We start from the raw sequence: 21,495 nt of genomic DNA on the forward strand, positions 1-21,495 counted from the left end.
TCTCTCTCTCAGGCTAAAGCGAGGCTCTCTGTAGCATGCAATGCAATACAGGCAAAAGGAGCTCTCCTCTATCTCACTCGCATTCGATGCAAGCCCGGATCGCCGACCTTAGGTTGGTGCCCTTAGAAAATGTTAATGGGTGCCTTGCAAGCACACACTGCAGTGGCGAGAACCTCTCATACTATAGGGGATTGAGGGCGATGGGCCTCATGCACGCGAATGAGGGTAGTGCACTTCTCCTCTAGCATCGCCTGCGACAAGGGCAAGGAGCACTCTTTGGGGTAGATGACAGCTATGATGGAATTGTGGCCTCGCCCACAACCACGGCTTCTCTCTAAACATCATGCACGAGTAGGCTGCAACAAGAGACGGGGGCGCAAGGTTGTTCTTTTCTTTGGGAAAGGAGTCACGAGGGGAGGGAATCTATGTAGATTCCTCTTAATAGAAGAGAGTAGAGCGAAATAGCTATTAGTAATAGCAGTTGGAAACACGACATTGTAGTGAAAAGTAATCCACAACCTCTCTTTGTTTTTTTAGTAGTTGTTTTTTCTTGTTTTTGGGGGGATCTCACCATAGGATTTCAAGTTTCAACAAGCATTTCCAAATGCAACTTGATAAGCCATGGTGAGAAAACTAAAACGAGGACCTCACCACAACATTGTAGTGTAGTGAAAAGCAATCCACAACCTTTCTTTGTTTTTGGCCTGCAGAGGCCATAGGAGAAGATGTTGGCAAAACGTGCAGCTTTTGCACCGTTGAAGCTCCGACGGCTAGGATGCACGCGTGTTGACAAGACCCAACCCATGAGGCGACACTTCTGCAGGGCAGCGCGCAAACTTCTCTTCAACGCATGCGTGACAACAGCGCTCTCTGCAGCGCGTGCTTGACAGTAGTGACTCAAGAGGCGTTCGTTGCACACGTGTCTGTTGCGTTTGAGTCTTTGATGAAACGTGCCCATTGCTATGCATCGCTTTCAGCAAGCTTGCTTGAAAGTATTAACTATTACTTCAGAGCATGCCCTTGCAATTGCTTGCGTGCCTGCACCGGACTCACAGCACCATTCAATGCTTGATGGGAAGTTCAACTCGAGACGCGTTATTCAAAAGAGAGGGATGAACAAGAAGAAGAGAACAGACATTAACAATCTAAAAAATATGTTCATTTAAAGCCAAGTAGTTCAATCAACCAACTAAGTTGTTTTTAATTGAAGAAGTTGAATTCAACGTCCTACCCAAGGTCATAGAAAGAGACGGTAAGAGCCATCACTTCAAATTTATAAATCCAAATACTTACTCAACAAGTTATGATAAATTCAGAACATAAATTCATACATCAATTCCATGGTTCACTAAAACTAAAACATCTCATCATGAGCCTATCATGAATATCCAACATTTGAGAAACTTTGTTTTTTCTTTTTGGGCCATACTGAGTGAAGATTTTATATACAAATTTTTTTACAATCAACCTCAAAAGGGGGCAATCTTTCCAAAAGGGGCTTGCATAGATATGGAACAAGAGCCTGACAAAGAGCTAGTAAGAGTTATCCAATGCAACTAAATGCCTATTTCCATTCACTTGCTTTGGTGGTTGTCTCTCTCTTTGAACCTACAATAGAGAAAAGCTCATTGCCCTCCCTAAGAATATTTTTGCACCAAGACATATTTTTCCTCATAAATGCAAGGGTTCTTTGATTTTCATATCTTTTTGGCCTTCAAAAACTTGGCAAACCTACGTATGTGAAACAATAGAGGTAAATCGACAAAATTTGAAGGTTTTTACACCAAATTACACTAATTTTTTCAAAATTTTGTAGGTTTTCTCACCTTCAAATATAAAATTTAGAGGTAAATTTCAAAATTTGTAGGTGGGATTACACTAAACCTAGCTTTTTCTCGAGCACTGGGGCAAGCTTAAAATGTAGTTGGGATTTGTCAATTTTAACCGTTTAAAATAGACTATATTCCGGTTTTTTTCTAACACTACTGCCGTTTCTAATCTCAGAAATGTCAATTGAGAGCAAGCAGAAAAGCGGAAACTGCTCCTCAAAATAGATAAAAATAATGTAGGAAATTGAAAACTAAATCTAATTTTTAACATTGTCTCTAGGCATATTCAAGAAAAGAAATTTTGCACCTCCGTAAAAATATTTTTCCTGGAACACTTTAATCGGGGGAGAGGGAGAGAGAGAGATGCACGTGCGTGCGCCAATCAGCACGTGCATCAATCACACTAAAACTTGTGTGGACTTGGCGGGTTTCTTAAAGGCAAGGTTGAAATGTAGTCAGGATTTTCCAAATTTAATCGTTTAAAGGAAACTAGGTTTCGTATTTTCTCTGGTGATAGTGCCGTTTTCAACGTCAAAGATGTCAATTGAGAGCAAGCGAAAAAGGAGAAGTTCCACCTCGAAATAGAGGAAAGTAATGTGAAAACTTGGAAAATAAATATAGTTCTCAACATTTTCTCTAGGCATATTCAAGAAAAGAAATTTTGTAGGTCTATAAACATATTTTTTCCCGAACACTTTAGTGGGGAGAGATAGAGAGAGAGAGAGAGATAGAGAGAGAGAGAGAGAGAGACAGAGAGAGAGAGAGAGAGAGATGCACGTGCACGCACACACTCACTCATTTTCATAATGAAAAAGTTCAAATGCATATACTAAGGCTTGAAATTACACCTGTGAAAGTTAATGTGAGGGTGACTACTTCAATTTGAGCTTGTGCATCTCAAAGCTCTGTGGAGGCAAATATTAAAATCATAGTATGTTATCAACTTCTATAAGAGGAGCCCTTCTTTTGCCTTTCTGCATCTCGCATAATTTGTAAGATCATATAGTTATAGATTACCTTTAGCTTTGCTTGCCAATGGCTTTTATGAAATTGTGAAAGAGTAGCCTTCTTCTGCCTTTATGCATCTCAGAATTTGTGAGCTCATTTACTTATAAATTACCTTTAGCTTTGCTTGCCAATGGCTTCCAAAGAACATAGTGAGAGTTCTCTTGTTGCCGAAGGACGAGAATGGTTTGTAAGCAGTGGAAACTCCGATGATGCTGACAGCATGGACTTCGAAGGCGGTGAGGCTTATTGACGCCTTTTGTGTTGTAGTTGCTCATTTTGGTTCATCAAACTTTCGAAGAATTTGTATTGTGAAATCTATCTCTAACTTGTGTTGCGAATGTGGTGCTAGTTCTGAATTTGGCGAATATCAATTGGCGAATATCGTTATTCGATAATCATTACTTCCATTACTCTTTTGAAAATGTAATGTTTGTTTTGGTCATTCTCTTCTTTCTATGTCATACTACACTTGAATCCTTCCATGGGCTTCGCTTGTCTTCCGTCCCTACTCACATCGTCAAAAGATAGTCAAAATGCAGCAGTAGGTCAATAGTAATCTTGCTCTAATGAATTGATTTACCTCAACAAGTAGAGGAAGGCTTACATTTTAGCGGTTTTTAGAAAAAGTCAAATGCATTGCTTTTGAAAATAGTGATCGAGCACATCGCATGTGTAGCGCGTAGGCCGTGCTCCCATACCAATACTTCGAGTGCTTGAGCCTATGAGCACTACCTCTTGAATACACCATTTGATGCACAATGAGATTTTGAAACACTTAGGTTTTATTTTGCATCCTTGCACTGTGCATTCTCTCCAACACAGTAGCTTTGCGCGCGTAACACGTGCACACAATATGCTTACATGCTCATTCTCATTACATAGCCATCGAATCTGTGTGTGTGTGTGTGTGTGTGTGTGTGTGTGCGTGTGTGTGTAATACACAGAAGTGTACGTAGACCTTTACCACAAGCACATTCACCGCTCTCTTATGATTGCCCATCTTCCTATAATTGCAAGTACGTCTCTACCTTCTAGTTGCTTTAGTATGCAAGAAGTAACCATACGAAAAGGTTGTCACGAAAGGAAATTTTTGTCGCAAATGAGTGCTTCTATTTCTACTTATCGCTACCGAACTTTTCCTTATATGTGAAAGGCATTACGTCCTCATAATTGATCTTCTACAGAGCTTCGAAGGTTGACAGAAGGTACTCCGAGCTCGAGTCGTAAATGTGTCGACGTGTCCTCAATTGCATGCACATCATCGCCGCCTCGCAAAAGATCAAAGGAAGAGCTGAATAAGACCCACAAGCCTATTGCACGCGAATTGTTTCGTTTGAACGACTCTGTGAACTCTAGATGTGAGCCTTTCGTTTTTCGAAAGTGCCTTTCTTTGAGAGTCGTTTTATCGAGTCGTAGAGCTATTTCCTGATTTTACTATCTTTTGGATTATGTAGGCAACCAAGTTGTGGAGGACCCCATTAATGTCAAGAAGGAAGCATATCTTGAAATACCTGTTTCGCCTTTGTCTACTGAGCCTCTTGTGCCACTGCAAGGAACAATCGGCCTAAACCTGATTGAGCGCCCACCTCTGAACATTGCTAATGATCCAAGTCCAACTGAAGTCGATCCTTCTATTCAAGATTCTAGGCTATATGCACTAGATGAATCACCTCAACTACATAGCAAGTCTACTGATCTTAGTATTGTTCCATTTGCTCAAAGTCTTCTACCACAATTCTTGATTACTGACATCTCTGATTCTAGCCCACGATTCTGTATCGAGGGCAAGATATTGAACCTGTATGGCACCTACAAAGTTGGCCTTGACCAGTTGAAGTACAATCGCTACTTGAAGGTCGACCTGGTCGATGAAGAATGCACGGACACTATCACGGTGGTGGTTAATGATCCATACATAGACCTCTACGTCGACAAGCTCCACCTCGCTGACTTTGTTCACATCGACAGCCCAATTGTTAGGCGCAAAAATAGAGCAGATGGCGGATCAACATTGTATTCCTTGTACATTGATGCTACAACTGCTGTAAGCGCAGCACAACCTTTCCCAGTGTCCCTCACCTTCGCCCCTGATTGCAAGATACGTGCATTTCTTGATGACATAGGTGCACAACAATCTTCAACCGGACGTTCTCAGTTAAGCACACTTGCTTTTGTTATTTTACAAAAGCACAACTCACAATCAAGATTTGGTGGACCTGTCGGTGACCTTCTAGTTGCAGATGGTCCTCTCCCATCAGATAGGGCATTTGTAAGAATTGACCTACCTTGCTTATTACTTTCTAGTCTTCTATTATAGATTTTAAATCTTCCATCATACAGCCATGCTCTTTCTGATTTGATTTACATACTCAATATTCTCTTGTAGCTGAGTTTTGTGAACTCTTGCAAAGATGATTGCCAACAGTTGCTTCAAGAAATGGTTGTTGATGGCCCTGTAATGTGTGTCGCAAGAAACATTGGAGCATTCCTCGGCAAACCAAACACCTTGTCGATACTAGATGTCACAATTCTAGTGCCTGTTCGTAGTGTGAGCCTTAGGGAGGAGCTTGCTGCTGTCTTCCAAACTCAAACCGAAAATTTGGGGTACAATCGTGAGGTGTGATCATGTAGAATAAAGTGATATATTCCAAGTCCCTCCTCTCAAACTCTAACATAGTTATCTGCTGCAGGTTGTTTGCATGTTTCGATTCGTCAACTTCAATAGCGTGTTGTTGGAGAAGCATTGCTCAAATTGCAAATCCACAAAAGTCTACAGACTAAGACAAGCACCTTATTGCGGATCTTGCAATAAAAACACCAAAATAATCACGACACCAAAGATGGAGGCACGTATTGCAACAAAAGACAAAAAGCTTCTCGATGTGCAAGTAATTGGTACAACATTTGATGTAGTCCTTGGATTGGATAGGACCTTCAACGAAATCTACATTGAGTCTGCTTTTGAGGCAAGAGACACCTTGGCAACAACCTCACGCTTTGGCCGCTTCAAGATCAACGCAAGTGGGCATGTAGTGGCGTACCAAACCGAAACTTAGTGTTCCGAATGTCCATCTTTTATTATTAGCTGCCCTTAATTTTGCACGCTTGTTCTAACTATATGCTTGAATGAAACGAATGCTTCCATCCCCTGCTTTTTTGTAAGTGCTTCCGCACAATTTTTATTGTGCTTCTAACTATTGTGATTGGATGTAACCAATGCTCCCATCCTCTACTTTTTTGTAGGTGCTTTCGCACAATTTTGGCTGCGCTCCTAACTATTGTGGTTGTTGCTCAAAAGATTGTCTATTTCTCTTCTCTCTCTCTCTCTCTCTCTCTCTCTCTCTCTCTCTCTCTCTCTTCCCATCTACAAAGAAAGACACATAGGCACACACAAATATAGAAAACTCTCTCTCTCTCTCTCTCTCTCTCTCTCTCTCTCTCTCTCTCTCTCTCTCTCTCTCTCTCTCTCGCCCTCCCCTCATACACACATACATACAAACACAAACACATAGACAAATAGCCATATCGATATTTTCAGACATACGTGTGAAAAGATAGAGACACACACCCAGAAACAAACAAACACACGGACATAATTTTCACTAGACATGGAAAATGCTACTGATTTGAGTATTCCAAAAGAGGTAGACGTTGACATGATATTCATGCAGACACATCCTTTTAATCAAGAATTGTTTCTAGCACTCCATAGTGTGTTGCAAACAAAGTTAAGCTTTGGATCATTTAGGCTTGCGATGCAACAATGCTTGTTCGAGAACTACTTAACGAATTTTATCACGCACTCTTCAGCTTCATTGTTCTTTGCTTCACATTTGGAGTCCTTAAGTGAAAGAGCTATGCAATTGAATGCTTTATATGAAACTTGTAAAACATTAATGACTCTCACAATGGAAGTGATAAATATTTTCTCTCACAAATTCGAAAAAGCACTTGTTGTAATCCTTCGCAATGCCAGAAGCAGCAACAGCAAACAAGAAGTAATTGGAAAATCAACCGAACAATTTAAAAAAGGGATTCTAATTATGGATGCATCTACTATGGGCTTAATCTATTATCCTTTTGTGACTTTGTCATCGTGTTGTAAGCTTGTCCACTGGACAACTGCAGAATGCGATGAATTAACGCGCTTATGGAGGGAGAACACGGATAAGCCGGCTACTCAAATCGCAAATCTTTTTCTCGAAAAGGAACCACTTTGTTTCCATACACACTTTGCAATTACAACAAAACTAAAGCGACTACGACATGTAGAGCTAATAGAGACTACCTCATCGAAGCAACATGCTTCCATTCTTCCACAGCAAAAAACCAAAATTTTGAACAAATTCCTGAAGAGGCTGAACGACACACCTACATATCCATGCGAGAAATGTGGCCGTTTGTTTTTCCGCTCGCAAGTCACACAATTCACTCCTCCACCATCCTCACATGCTGGAGCTGCAAAACGAAAAAGATGCTGCTCTCTATTCTATTGCCGCGCATGCAAACGCAAACCAAACAAATCTAGGGTCCCATTTGAGAGCTTGCATACATTGGGCTTCAACGACCCGCTGTTGCCAACCATGCAACTAAACAATGTCGAGGCACGCCTAGTCTCCATTCGCATTCCATTTGCAAAGATTCGAGAGCTAACTTATGATGGCCAATATGGTTTGCGAGGGAGTGTCGTCAACGTTCTTGCAAACATCGAAAAAACACAGCAAGTGCTTCCTCGTTTTATCCACGATGAGGCTTCAGTCTTGATAGGCCTCAAACGCAAGCTCAAGTACACACATTGCTACTTGTCTGGCCTAGTTAGACCTTTACTGACAATGAAGGCCACACACGCTCTTCTTCACACCTCTCTGTATAAAAAGGAAAACATAACCATAAATGATAAATGGCTTGCACACTTTCATGAAATCTTGCACTCATCACTTCCCCTACACACAACCACATATGAGCTAGAGGATGAGGAAAGTATTGACGCTGACGTACTCTTGCACAACATCACTACCGCTGAGCAGGTCGTTGATTATAACGATAAAATTTTGCACGTTGCACCATCGGAGGGCAACACACCACTTGGTCTGTTTGCTGATGAGTTTTGTGAGGAGCTTAGTTTTCCTACCATCTTCTTTGGAGAGCCTAGAAAATACCACCAGCACGTATCTAAAATTTACCAAGCAGTCGCCAAATGGGAGCTAATGCACAAAGATAGGCGTTTCGCGCTCAACATCGAAAACTTGTTTTTCAAATCAGTAAAGATCATGACACAAAAAATACTATCCTCCATTTGGATACGTCTTCGCAAAGAAAAACTCGAGGGAGCAACACTGTGTGCCGGACAGGTTAGTCATGACACAAACATAGAGAAGGTAGTCTCGTCTCGACTCGGCTACAGAGACTTCGAAGCGCTCCGTACCTCTCCGGATTATAAAGAAAAGTTTAAAAAAAAGCTTTTCTCCATGATTCGACAAATAGGGTCCCCAACTTTTTTTGTGACATTTTCCTCTGCTGAGAAACGTTGGAACAAGCTTCTCGATGCCTTGCAACACCTAGTCCCGCTGAAACAAGATAGCAATGAGAGCGATAGCTGCTTCCGTAGACGTTTGGTAAGAGCAGATCTAGTAACAACAGCTCGCTTTTACCTCAACCGCTTCACAGCCATGAAAAGAATACTACTTAACGATACCACATTATGTGAAAAAATCGTTGACTATTTCTTTGTTACAGAGTTCCAAAGTCGTGGTAGCCAGCATGACCATGGTCTTCTATGGGTTGAAGAAGCTCCTGTATTAGACCATGATACAGATGATAGTATTGTGGCATTTGTGGACAAGTACATAAGTACAGACAGCTCTAACCTACCATCAGACCTTCGTGAAATACAAACACATCACCATAGAAAAACTTGTCTCAAGAAGGGCAACTCTTGCCGCTTCACTTTTCCAAGATTCCCCATGCCATTCACAATCATTCTCAGACCATCCATCAATGACTACGAAAATCGAAAGAGAAGCAAGAAAACTTTGAAACGCATTAAGAACAGCCTTGACACACTTCCGACTGGAACTACCATTTCCTTTGAAGAATGGATACGAAGTCTCCATTTGACATTCAAAGAATATACTTTGGCAATAGCAAACTCACTATCCACAACAACAATCTTCTTGAAACGAGATATAGCAGACATTTACACAAACAATTTCAACCCCACGATTTCCACACTATGGGACGCAAACACCGACATTCAATTCGTCTTGAACGCACATGGCGCAGCAAGTTATTGCACATCATACATGACAAAAATCGACAACACATTGATAGGAGCAATAAAATCTCAATTCGATATTTGTGTCGCCAACAACGCAACAACAATTGAGCGACTATGTAAGCTTGGCAACACTATTCTCAACACACAGCAAATTAGTGCACAACAAGCATCTTACATAGCGTTGTCGTTGCCACTCCATTCCACAACTCGTGACTTTGTGTACATAAGTACTAACCCTCCTGATCAATGTGCATTGGTCCTCAAAAGAAAAGCATCTCTACAAAAACTTGACTCATCCGACACAGACATATTCTTTCGAAACATTATTGACAAATATGCTGAAAGACCACAAAGCCTCCATCATCTATGTTTGGCTGAATATGCATCAAAAATTAAGCAAGAGGGTACAACATACAAAGAATTGCGCAAACCTAGGATCATAAGATTCGTCAAATATAACCTTCTTAAAAACCCTGAAGACCACTATAGAGAACAATGCTTTCTATATCTCCCTTGGATCAATAATGAAAACCAACATTTGATAGAACTGTCTATACGGAGTGATGTATATAATCAACATCTACAACTCATAAAATCAAACGAAATCAAGTTCAATAAAGACCCAAGCCCAATAGACAAATTAAAGATGCACTGCACTTCCACCCCAAGCACAACTACTACAACCAACAACGACTCACATGCTTCAGATCACGCAGACATTCTTAACGACTTCCAAATAAGTACGCACTCAAGAAACCCTTTCAACTTACAGCATTTCAAGTACACCTCCATGACAAATGACGACTTCCATGCAAGGATCAAAAAATTAAACGAGCAGCAACGACACATATTTGACGACATCATGTTGAAAAAAACAATTCAACCCAGCAAACAAATACACCTCTTCCTCACAAGAGGTGCAGGAACAGGGAAAACATTCACATTGCTATTGTTAGTAGAAGCACTACAAAGATTTTACAGCCATAGAAACGCTTTAAATCCAGAATCCCCAATAGCATTGCTCATGGCGTACACAGGAAAGGCAGCTTTCAGTATTGGTGGCACAACAATCCACTCGGTGCTTCACTTGCCTCTAATTACTTCTGCACAAACAAGATTGAGTGCCGAAAAGCTAGATGCCCTTTCTCTCCTTTACAAAGACTTGAGAATTGTAGTTTTCGATGAGGTGTCTTTGATAGGGTCAAGCGTGTTTTCCATGGCCGACTCACGCTTGCGAGCAATCAAGCGTGTCCACGATAAGCCATTCGGTGGTCTGGATGTCATTCTTTGTGGTGATCTATGCCAGGCAAGCCCTGTTAAGGATCGTTGGATCTTCACATAAAAACATGCACTTTTAGAAGCAGTTTCTCCATCATATTTGCACACTCACCCACACTGCTACGAGCTTACACTAACAATGCGACAAAACGATCCAACGTTCGTAGACATTCTTAACAGACTTCGCGTTGCACAACATACTTCTGAGGATTTGGAATATCTTAACAACAATTACTACAGACCATTGTCGAGAAATTTGCGGTCTTGCCAGGAAAGCACCGGGCTTATGGCTGTGAGAGTTTGTGAGAGAACTCAACAAAAACTATATGAAGGAGTTAAACCATAGATGCCATGAAGACTAGGGTTTGGAAAGAAGTGCAATCAAAGAAGACTCACTCTTTCTCTCTTGCACTCACACACACACACAAAGAAAGAACGCAAAAGAGAATGTTAAAACAATACGATGATGAAAACATCAAGGCTATGGTCATATCGTATCATGGGTAATATGAAAGGCTTAATGGATGAGTTAATGGCATTCAATCTTGGCTGACCAAATAGGCTACGAATTGTTCTTTGGAATTGTAGTTTTGTGCTTACCATAATATAGATATTTTGTCTAGTGATTGGGATTAATTGTGTGTACAAATCCTCTTAGTTCATAGCAAGATAACTACGCTTACATCAAAAGAAAAATTATAGTCTATGAGAGGTAGTATGATGGGATCCGGTGATAGAAGTATTTCATTGAGCCTTTCAGGGCTGAAGAGAAACACTATACGTTGTTGAAAGTGTATTTTACGGCTAATCCATACGTTAATTCTAATAGATCGTACAGAGTGAAAGCGATAGAAATGATCATCATGTGGGTTATTCATCTAGGATAGTATGTGAGAAATGTAGATATGAGAGAAGTGAAGAGATGAGAAGTTTCCCTCCCAAGCCCTATTCTTGCCCGTAGGCAATAAGGATACTGCGGGGAGAGATGTACCTGTAGCAAGAAAACCTAGAGAGGATGAATTACTAAGAATAAGAGAGATAGGTTTGGTTAAGGAGATGAAATTAGATACATATACATATATATATATATATATATGTCGGATTAGAGATGAAAAAGAAAACAACAAGAAATCCAGAAAACATCAATGTAGAACACATCTTAATTGACAAACCCTTCGGCACCATTATTGATGGAGAGAGAAGAAGAGGGGAGCACTCCACTTTGATTGATACGCCAAGTACAACACCTTCTTTGATTAGAGTTGATCTTCCAAGGATAGCGTACAAGAATGGTTAGTCTTCCTCTAGGAGAAAGTGTAGGCTTGGGCTTATGTTAATGGGGCTAAGTACAATTAGGCATTACTACTCACTCCCTCAAGAATTTCTCTCATCAATTGCTTGAATGCTTGAGTTCCTTCCCAGGAAGAAGAGGTCCCCTTTTATAGGTGAAGGGAACCCCCAAGGGTTTACACAAGAAGAGAGGAGCCAGTGTGAACAGGAATTGGAAAAGTTGGAAATGAGCTGTCCCTGCATGATGTGGGCAGACTGGGGTCCAGTATTTTGATCATATCTCCTCAACCGTGGCTCCAAATAAAAAAGTAAAAATATGGGCAGAAACTTCAGCTCATTAGCTACGATTTTCATTTTAAAATCATTCTCCAATTCGGATTGGAACCTAGTGTAAAAAATTCATCAAAATAGGATCCATTTATGGACGCAAAAGTCTTCAGGTGGTCTCCTTAGCCTAGACTTTCATTTAATTCCAAAGGACACCTCATGCCATATGAAAGCATGACATTGCTCCTTGAAAAATTTTTGTAATCATGCTTGCGCGCAATAATGCATTAAAATAAGTGTATCTTTGAAATCATGCCACCTACTGTCCCACTAGGATTTGATTCTCTCCTAGTAGCTATTTAAAAAGAAATATAAGAAAAGTATAAAAAATACATAGAATATATATATATTGGAGTTTACCCTAGATATAGGACCTAGCTAGGGTGTGAGATGATAATGAAATAGTAGAAATAAAGAATCAATGCTTTTTGCCCCTAGTTATAGAGGCGGAGCTATTGATGCTTTTCCCATAGTATTTTCTGAAGTGTAAAGTAAGGATAGGTTACCCTTGAGAAAAATAATAGGATGAGATAGAAGGCTTATTATTATATTTAAATATGCATATGTACACTAAAAGAAATATAATTATGTATCTAAAAAATTACAAGATAGATCTTGTAGCATGCGTTCCCACTCTGTAGGTGTCACAGCACGACATCCACCCCCTGTAAACCTGCACATCCTCCGGTATGTGCCACATTGTCTCTTTGTAAGATTAGACCTCTTGTACATCTTCCTTGTCTTCTTCTTCACTGGATGATTCCAGAGCTTCATGTTCACTTTGATCTTCACCTGTGTTTTTCTCTTCTTCCTCATCCATATCTTCTAGATCATTGTCTCCTCTTCTCTTAAACATTTTAATCCTTTTTCCTGCAATGGGAATCTTTACTTCTGTACCATCTAGTTCAGACAAGCTGTAAGTAGCATTTTCATGCATATTCTTTACAACATACGGTCCAAACCATCTTTTTGAGAACTTACGCATGACTGTGTGTTGGTTATCAAGGCTACTATCATACACTAAAACCCAGTCACCTTTGTCAATTGCTTTGCTCCTGAGTCGATGTCGCTTATCAAAATAGTCCTTGTTTTTCAACCTTGCATTTTTGAGTCGTTCTTTTGCAGCTTCAATGTCTCCAAGTCTTCTCTCTAGCTGCCTTATACGCAGTGCAAGGAGATCTTCTCTACTAAGCCCCTCTTGCCAAGGTAGTACATTCCATGTGGGAATTGTATCCTCAATCGGCATCACTGGCTTTTGACCATGCATTATCACCGCACGCATGTAGCCAGTTACTGAGCTATGTGTTGTACGATCAGCCCATAAAGCATATGGTAACAATTTTGGCCACTGACCAACTCTTCCTTCGCAAGCCTTGGCCAAAGCTTTGATGATAGGAGGATGCCCTCTTTTACTCTTTCCATTTCCTTCAGGGTTGTAAGCTGTAGTAAGAGAAAGCTTGATCCCTAATCTAGAAAAGGACTCCCTTGCTTCTTCAGCATCCAGTTCACCTTGATCTGCAGTGATTTTTTCCACACAACCATAAAGGCAAATCACCTGATCAAGAAGGAATTTGCACACAGTTTCTGTGGTCTTAGCTCTTAATGCTCTTCCTTCAACCTGGTTAGTTAGGTCCTCTCGGGCAAGAACCAAGTATCTCATCTGCTAGAGTCCTAAAGGCATCGTGACTAGATCCACAACCCATTTATAGTGCATGGCTAGTGGATATGTAGGGTGCAATCCATCATGATGTCGAACATTTGAATACATTTGTCAAGTTACACATGACTCTACAAACTGAGATACATCTTTATACATACCCTTTCACCAGTATTTTTCTTTCAACTTGGAGAAGGTTGCCCACACACCCCTGTGTCCAGCCCATAGACTCTCATGAAACTCTTGCATGAGCTTTACTTGAGTCTCTTGTTTACATATAACCCGTTGTGGTGTAGCACCCTTTTGTTTAGGATGCTTCCACAAGTAACCATCCCTCAAAAAGTACCCATATGCTTTCCTGCGTATCCTCTTGAATTCTTGTTCAGACCAATCATCCTATTTTGCTAGAGTACTCAAGTACCTTCCAATAGAAAGCCAATCACCTTAATAAAGATCTTTCAAGAACAATTCAAGTGAATTAGTCATGCAGACATTGTTACCTTTGACATGAGAGATAGAATAGAATTTTGTGCCTACATCATCTCCCTCATCAATCATTTGCGACTCATCTTCATACCTTGCCCTTGATAGCATATCTGCCACTGTATTGTCTTTACCTGCAATGTGCTTAAAGTCGGGATTTAAGGACTTAATGTAGGCAATCCACCGCAACATAGCAATGTCTGGTGTTGAGCAGCTTGTAATCATCCCAAGAAGTGGTAGACAATCTGTTTCTACAACCACACATGCACCAATTAGGTACTCTTTCCCACTTTTCAAGGCTGTAACCATACCCCATAACTCTCTCCTTATCTCTGGATAGTTTCTTTGGCTAGCACTTAGTTCCTTTGCTCCAAATCTTACCACATATCTATGTCCTTCTTTGTCATCTTGCCCTATTGCCCATCCAATCCCTGTAGGACTGGTATCTACTGTCACAATCACTGGCCTTTGACACTCATAGTCTACGTTTCTCAAAGTTGTTGCTGACTGGAGTAACTCCTTTAGCTTTTTCATGGATTTTACATGTGCTTCTGTCCATTTAAACTTTTTATTCTTTCTAAGCAGCTGATAAAGAGGATCAGCTACATGTGCATAATGTGGAATCCAAATAACATAGAAGACACATGCTCCCAGAAACCTTCTAACCTCAGTGATGCTAGTGCATGTTTCTTTCATTCTTTGGATGGCATCTACCTTTGATGGACAAGGTTTCCTACCATATGGCCCGCACATGTGCCCCACAATGAGCACTTCTTTGACACCAAACATAGACTTTTTCCCTGACAATGTAAGATTCACTTCTTCCAACCTAGACAAAATTTTATCACAATCATTTATGTGATTTACCACAAACCTGCGACATCCCTTGAGATCCAAAGCTTCATCTTTGTCACTTTCTTCACATCCTTTGATAGGAAAATCATCAATGAAAGGCATTGTGATTTGAGGAATACTGATCCATTCCTTGTTACCAAGGAGCTCATCGAGAAAGTTTCACCTGTTTATGGATCAGGCGAGACCCTTTTTCTTTCTATACCACTGCAATCCCGCTTTACAATGGTACTTGGCAAAAACCCATCATTTCTCTATGATCATGAAACTCTTTGCTTACTTTTGGTAGAGGATGTTCTCTGAGGTTGTCACGATTTCTTTCATGGTTTACACAGACTGTGAGAAATTGGATAGCTCGTTAATCATCTTTATACATATTCTAGCATATGCTGAACCATCATCCATTACCTTTGTTTCCATTCGAACTCCCACAATGTAGGGTTGTCCAAGGATGAGATGATATGAAGATGTATCCTGTACAAAGAAGTTTTGGTCAATCTTTACATCACCTATTGTTACCTTCACACCTGGACATGCTGCATACAATTCACCGGATGAATTGTTTGCCACTTTTACCATCCAGCCATGATCTGTGTCCATCGGCCATTTGCACTTGTTGTAGAGACTCTTTGACATTATGTTTATTTATGAACCATGGTCAATCAAGGCAACAAATGTCTCTTCAAGATCACCTACCTTGACCAAAGTTTCTGTAGTAGCCCTTGCCCAATGACTTCGTGAATAGTAACTCCTAGGAATATCTTCAACTTCTTCATCATCATTTGAAAAATACACGCTTCACTCTCCCACTAGATTGGTAGCATCCTACCACAGCTGCATCATTCTCCTTATTTTGCACTTGCATCCCTTGTGTCTTTGAGGTTTCCCCTTCAACCTGTGGACGAGAAACTTCAGCAAGGGTTTGCCTCTTCCTCTTGATGATGTCAATGATCTCCTCATGGAATTCACGCTTTGCAATGCCAAGAACTTCTCCGAGAGTAAACTCAATCTTGCTATTCAAGATCGTTTCCTCCAAGAATTTCTTTAAATCTGTAGCAACCTCAATATCAGATTGTAGTTTATAAGTTGGGCCTTTTGTTTTACCTTTCGTTGGCTCTTTCTTCTTTCCTGTTGTAGACTCCTCCATGAGTACTTCAGGTGGAGATGCTCCTTTTGTTTAGGGTGTTTGAGAAGGAATTGAGTCACTTCTTCCCCCAGTTCTAGAAGCTCTTTTTGATGGTCCTTCATCAACATTCTCACGTCTGTGCTTCTCTTCTACAATTGCCTCATTTTGTTGGCATTTTGTAATGTAGGCATGCACTGACAATGAGTCCACTGGATTATTCCATCCTGTTTCTAGACGTATGCAATCACCTGCTTCATGTAGAATCTCATTTGTAAGCTTTCCCTTTTTAGCTAATTGCATGACATTTGGCCAAATTTGACCATGATGGTCACTCACCTCTTCATCACAAAAATGCTCAATTTTTACTCCATAAGTAGTTGCCTCAACTGAAGAGGTGGCATGCTTAGTTGCCATATCTTCAACTAAGGTTTGCATTCCCCCCTTCCCAAAGTTAGTTCTCAAGGGTAGACCTGTCTCTCTTAAGTGGATTTTACCATCCTTAAAAAAGACAACATCTTTTGACAAAGCATCACTAAAATCATCACAATCCCTTCTTACATGGTCTGTACTATCACACCAAATACATCTATTAACAAACCCTTCTTTGGGCTGTTGTCTTTGCCTATGAAGTGGCCGTGATGGTTGGCCTTTTTCTTCAAGCTTTGCAAACTTCACCTTCAAGTCACGCATTCCCTTCACAAGCTCATCTAGCATGGACTCATCAAACTTAGGAGCGATAAAAGTAGGTTTTGCCATTTTGTCAGAAGTTGAGGTGGAAGGGCTTGTAGTGTTTACTACCATCTTGTCCCTTCTTCTTTGTCGTTTGGCAAGCAGTGAGACAGCACCTTCAACCTCATTCCAGTCGGTCTTTAGTCCTTGCTCAACATCTTTATCTTCAAGAAGAAGCTCCAAATTTTCTTGAAACTCTTTACCTGCAGCTTGTAAGAAAAGATCTGTCTTCTCTGCATCTAGTGTGGCCCTTTCTGTCCTAGTGAGTTTTGCATAGCGCCGCTCAAATTCCCTAAGTAGCTTTGTTATTGATAGTCCTTGCTTTGGCTTGACTACCCATTCTTAGAATGTCCTTTTGGTCACTCTCTCCGAGTCCTCCATGAAATATTCCTCCTTCAAAGCTACTTTGAGTTCTTCCCAATTTCTCCCATGCCCATCTTTAATTGCCCTAACATGCTCCCTAATTTCTGGAGCAACAACTAGCTCAAAGCTTTGAATCATCTCACCTTCTGACACGCGATGCAGCTCCATCTCCTTCACATACTCGCGTAAGTACTTGGTTACATCTTTGCCATTGAACTGATCCATTCTGTTGATGACCGCTTGTATGGCTTTCGTTGCTGAAATCTCCCTTCTTTCAGTAGCATGTTGTTGTTGCATGAACATTGCAAATGCTTGAAACATTTGCATTGTTGCTGGGTCAAAATGCATACCCTGTTGCTCAACATGATCACCCATGGTTACCCACAAACTCTCATCCTAGCAGAGTCGCGTCGGGTTCACCAAAAATATGTCGAGAAATTTGCGGTCTTGCCAGGAAAGCACCGGGCTTATGGCTGTGAGAGTTTGTGAGAGAACTCAACAAAAACTATATGAAGGAGTTAAGTCATAGATGCCATGAAGACTAGGGTTTTTTAAAGAAGTGCAATCAAAGAAGACTCACTCTTTCTCTCTTGCACTCACACACACACAAAGAAAGAACGCAAAAGAGAATGTTAAAACAATACGAAGATGAAAACATCAAGGCTATGGTCATATCGTATCATGGGTAATATGAAAGGGTTAATGGATGAGTTAATGGCATTCAATCTTGGCTGACCAAATAGGCTACGAATTGTTCTTTGGAATTGTAGTTTTGTGCTTACCATAATATAGATATTTTGTCTAGTGATTGGGATTAATTGTGTGTACAAATCCTCTTGGTTCATAGCAAGATAACTACGCTTACATCAAAAGAAAAATTATAGTCTATGAGAGGTAGTATGATGGGATCCGGTGATAGAAGTATTTCATTGAGCCTTTCAGGGCCGAAGAGAAACACTATACGTTGTTGAAAGTGTATTTTACGGCTAATCCATACGTTAATTCTAATAGATCGTACAGAGTGAAAGCGATAGAAATGATCATCATGTGGGTTATTCATCTAGGATAGTATGTGAGAAATGTAGATATGAGAGAAGTGAAGAGATGAGATGTTTCCCTCCCAAGCCCTATTCTTGCCCGTAGGCAATAAGGATACTGCGGGGAGAGATGTACCTGTAGCAAGAAAACCTAGAGAGGATGAATTACTAAGAATGAGAGAGATAGGTTTGGTTAAGGAGATGAGATTAAATACATATATATATATATATATATATATATATATGTCGGATTAGAGATGAAAAAGAAAACAACAAGAAATCAAGAAAACATCAATGTAGAACACATCTTACTTGACAAACCCTTCAGCACCATTATTGATGGAGAGAGAAGAAGAGGGGAGCACTCCACTTTGATTGATACGCCAAGTACAACACCTTCTTTGATTAGAGTTGATCTTCCAAGGATAGCGTACAAGAATGGTTAGTCTTCCTCTAGGAGAAAGTGTAGGCTTGGGCTTATGTTAATGGGGCTAAGTACAATTAGGCATTACTACTCACTCCCTCAAGAATTCCTCTCATCAATGGCTTGAATGCTTGAGTTCCTTCCCAGGAAGAAGAGGTCCCCTTTTATAGGTGAAGGGAGCCCCCAAGGGTTTACACAAGAAGAGAGGAGCCAGTGTGAACAGGAATTGAAAAAGTTGGAAATGAGCTGTCCCTGCATGATGTGGGCAGACTGGGGTCCAGTATTTTGAACATATCTCCTCAACCGTGGCTCCAAATAAAAAAGTAAAAATATGGGCAGAAACTTCAGCTCATTAGCTACGATTTTCATTTTAAAATCATTCTCCAATTCGGATTGGGTCCATTTATGGCCGCAAAAGTCTTCAGGTGGTCTCCTTAGCCTATACTTTCATTTAATTCCAAAGGACACCTCATGCCATATGAAAGCATGACATTGCTCCTTGACAAAGTTTGTAATCATGCTTGCGCGCAATAATGCATTAAAATAAGTGTATCTTTGAAATCATGCCACCTACTGTCCCACTAGGATTTGATTCTCTCCTAGTAGCTATTTAAAAAGAAATATAAGAAAAGTATAAAAAATACATAGAATATATATATATTGGAGTTTACCCTAGATATAGGATTTAGCTAGGGTGTGAGATGATAATGAAATAGTAGAAATAAAGAATCAATGCTTTTTGCCCCTAGTTATAGAGGCGGAGCTATTGATGCTTTTCCCATAGTATTTTCTGATGGTAAAGTAAGGATAGGTTACCCTTGAGAAAAATAATAGGATGAGATAGAAGGCTTATTATTATATTTAAATATGCATATGTACACTATAAGAAATATAATTATGTATCTAAAAAATTACAAGATAGATCTTGTAGCATGCGTTCCCACTATGTACGTGTCACAGCACGACATCCACTCCCTCTAAACCTGCACATCCTCCGGTATGTGCCACATTGTCTCTTTGTAAGATTAGATCTCTTGTACATCTTCCTTGTCTTCTTCTTCATTGGATGATTCCAGAGCTTCATGTTCACTTTCATCTTCGCCTGTGTTTTTCTCTTCTTCCTCATCCATATCTTCTAGATCATTGTCTCCTCTTCTCTTAAACACTTTAATCCTTTTTCCTGCAATGGGAATCTTTACTTCTGTACTATCTAGTTCAGACAAGCTGTAAGTAGCATTTTCATGCACATGCTTTACAACATACGGTCCAAACCATCTTTTTGAGAACTTACGCATGACTGTGTGCTGGTTATCAAGCCTACTATCATACACTAAAACCCAGTGACCTTTGTCAATTGCTTTGCTCCTGAGTCGATGTCGCTTATCAAAATAGTCCTTGTTTTTCAACCTTGCATTTTTGAGTCGTTCTTTTGTAGCTTCAATGTCTCCAGGTCTTCTCTCTAGCTGCCTTATACGCAGTGCAAGGAGATCTTCCCTACTAAGCCCCTCTTGCCAAGGTAGTACATTCCATGTGGGAATTGTGTCCTCAATCGGCATCACTGGCTTTTGACCATGCATTAGCTCCGCAGGCATGTAGCTAGTTACTGAGCTATGTGTTGTACGATCAGCCCATAAAGCATATGGTAACAATTTTGGCCACTCACCAACTCTTCCTTCGCAAGCCTTGGCCAAAGCTTTGATGATAGGAGGATGCCCTCTTTCACTCTTTCCATTGCCTTCAGGGTTGTAAGCTGTAGTAAGAGAAAGCTTGATCCCTAATCTAGAAAAGAACTCCCTTGCTTCTTCGGCATCCAGTTCACCTCGATCTGCAGTGATTTTTTCCACACAACCATAACGGCAAATCACCTCATCAAGAAGGAATTTGCACACAGCTTCTGTGGTCTTAGCTCTTAATGCTCTTCCTTCAACATGGTTAGTTAGGTCCTCTCGGGCAAGAACCAAGTATCTCATCTGCCAGAGTCCTAAAGGCATCGTGACTAGATCCACAACCCATTTATAGTGCATGGCTAGTGGATATGTAGCGTGCAATCCATCACGATGTCGAACATTTGAATACATTTGTCAAGTTACACATGACTCTACAAACTGAGATACATCTTTATACATACCCTTTCACCAGTATTTTTCTTTCAACTTGGAGAAGGTTGCCCACACACCCCTGTGTCCAGCCCATAGACTCTCATGAAACTCTTGCATGAGCTTTACTTGAGTCTCTTTTTTACATATAACCCGTTGTGGTGTAGCACCCTTTTGTTTAGGATGCTTCCACAAGTAACCATCCCTCAAAAAGTACCCATATGCTTTCCTGCGTATCCTCTTGAATTCTTGTTCAGACCAATCATCCTGTTTTGTTAGAGTACTCAAGTACCTTCAAATAGAAAGCCAATCACCTTCATAAAGATCTTTCAAGAACAATTCAAGTGAATTAGTCATGCAGACATTGTTACCTTTGACATGAGAGATAGAATAGAATTTTGTGCCTACATCATCTCCCTCATCAATCATTTGCGACTCATCTTCATACCTTGCCCTTGATAGCATATCTGCCACTGTATTGTCTTTACCTGCAATGCGCTTAAACTCGGGATTTAAGGACTTAATGTAGGCAATCCACCGCAACATAGCAATGTCTGGTGTTGAGCAACTTGTAATCATCCCAAGAAGTGGTAGACAATCTGTTTCTACAACCACACATGCACCAATTAGGTACTCTTTCCCACTTTTCAAGGCTGTAACCATACCCCATAACTCTCTTTTTATCTGTGGATAGTTTCTTTGGCGAGCACTTAGTACCT

General features: G+C 40.4%; 1 protein-coding gene and 1 pseudogene across 1 annotated transcript; both read left to right on the forward strand.

Annotated features, from left to right (window-relative positions):
• The first annotated feature begins 2,967 nt into the window (after nt 1-2,967).
• LOC147454001 (uncharacterized) lies at nt 2,968-5,932 on the forward strand (annotated as a pseudogene).
• A 513-nt stretch (nt 5,933-6,445) lies between these two features.
• Nucleotides 6,446-10,456, forward strand: LOC147454002 (uncharacterized). The gene has a single exon (XM_086517001.1). It carries the CDS (start codon nt 6,446-6,448, stop codon nt 10,454-10,456), a length of 4,011 nt encoding a protein of 1,336 aa, XP_086373127.1.
• Nucleotides 10,457-21,495: the final 11,039 nt, after the last annotated feature.

The sequence above is a fragment of the Adiantum capillus-veneris genome, chromosome 7 (genome assembly GCF_014529385.1).
Source record: "Adiantum capillus-veneris isolate H3 chromosome 7, ASM1452938v2, whole genome shotgun sequence".
Lineage (NCBI taxonomy): Eukaryota > Viridiplantae > Streptophyta > Polypodiopsida > Polypodiales > Pteridaceae > Adiantum > Adiantum capillus-veneris.

What these genes read in the sequence shown, in the direction of transcription:
- LOC147454002 (XM_086517001.1), top strand. Translation starts at nt 6,446, where the DNA reads ATGGAAAATGCTACTGATTTGAGTATTCCAAAAGAGGTAGACGTTGAC.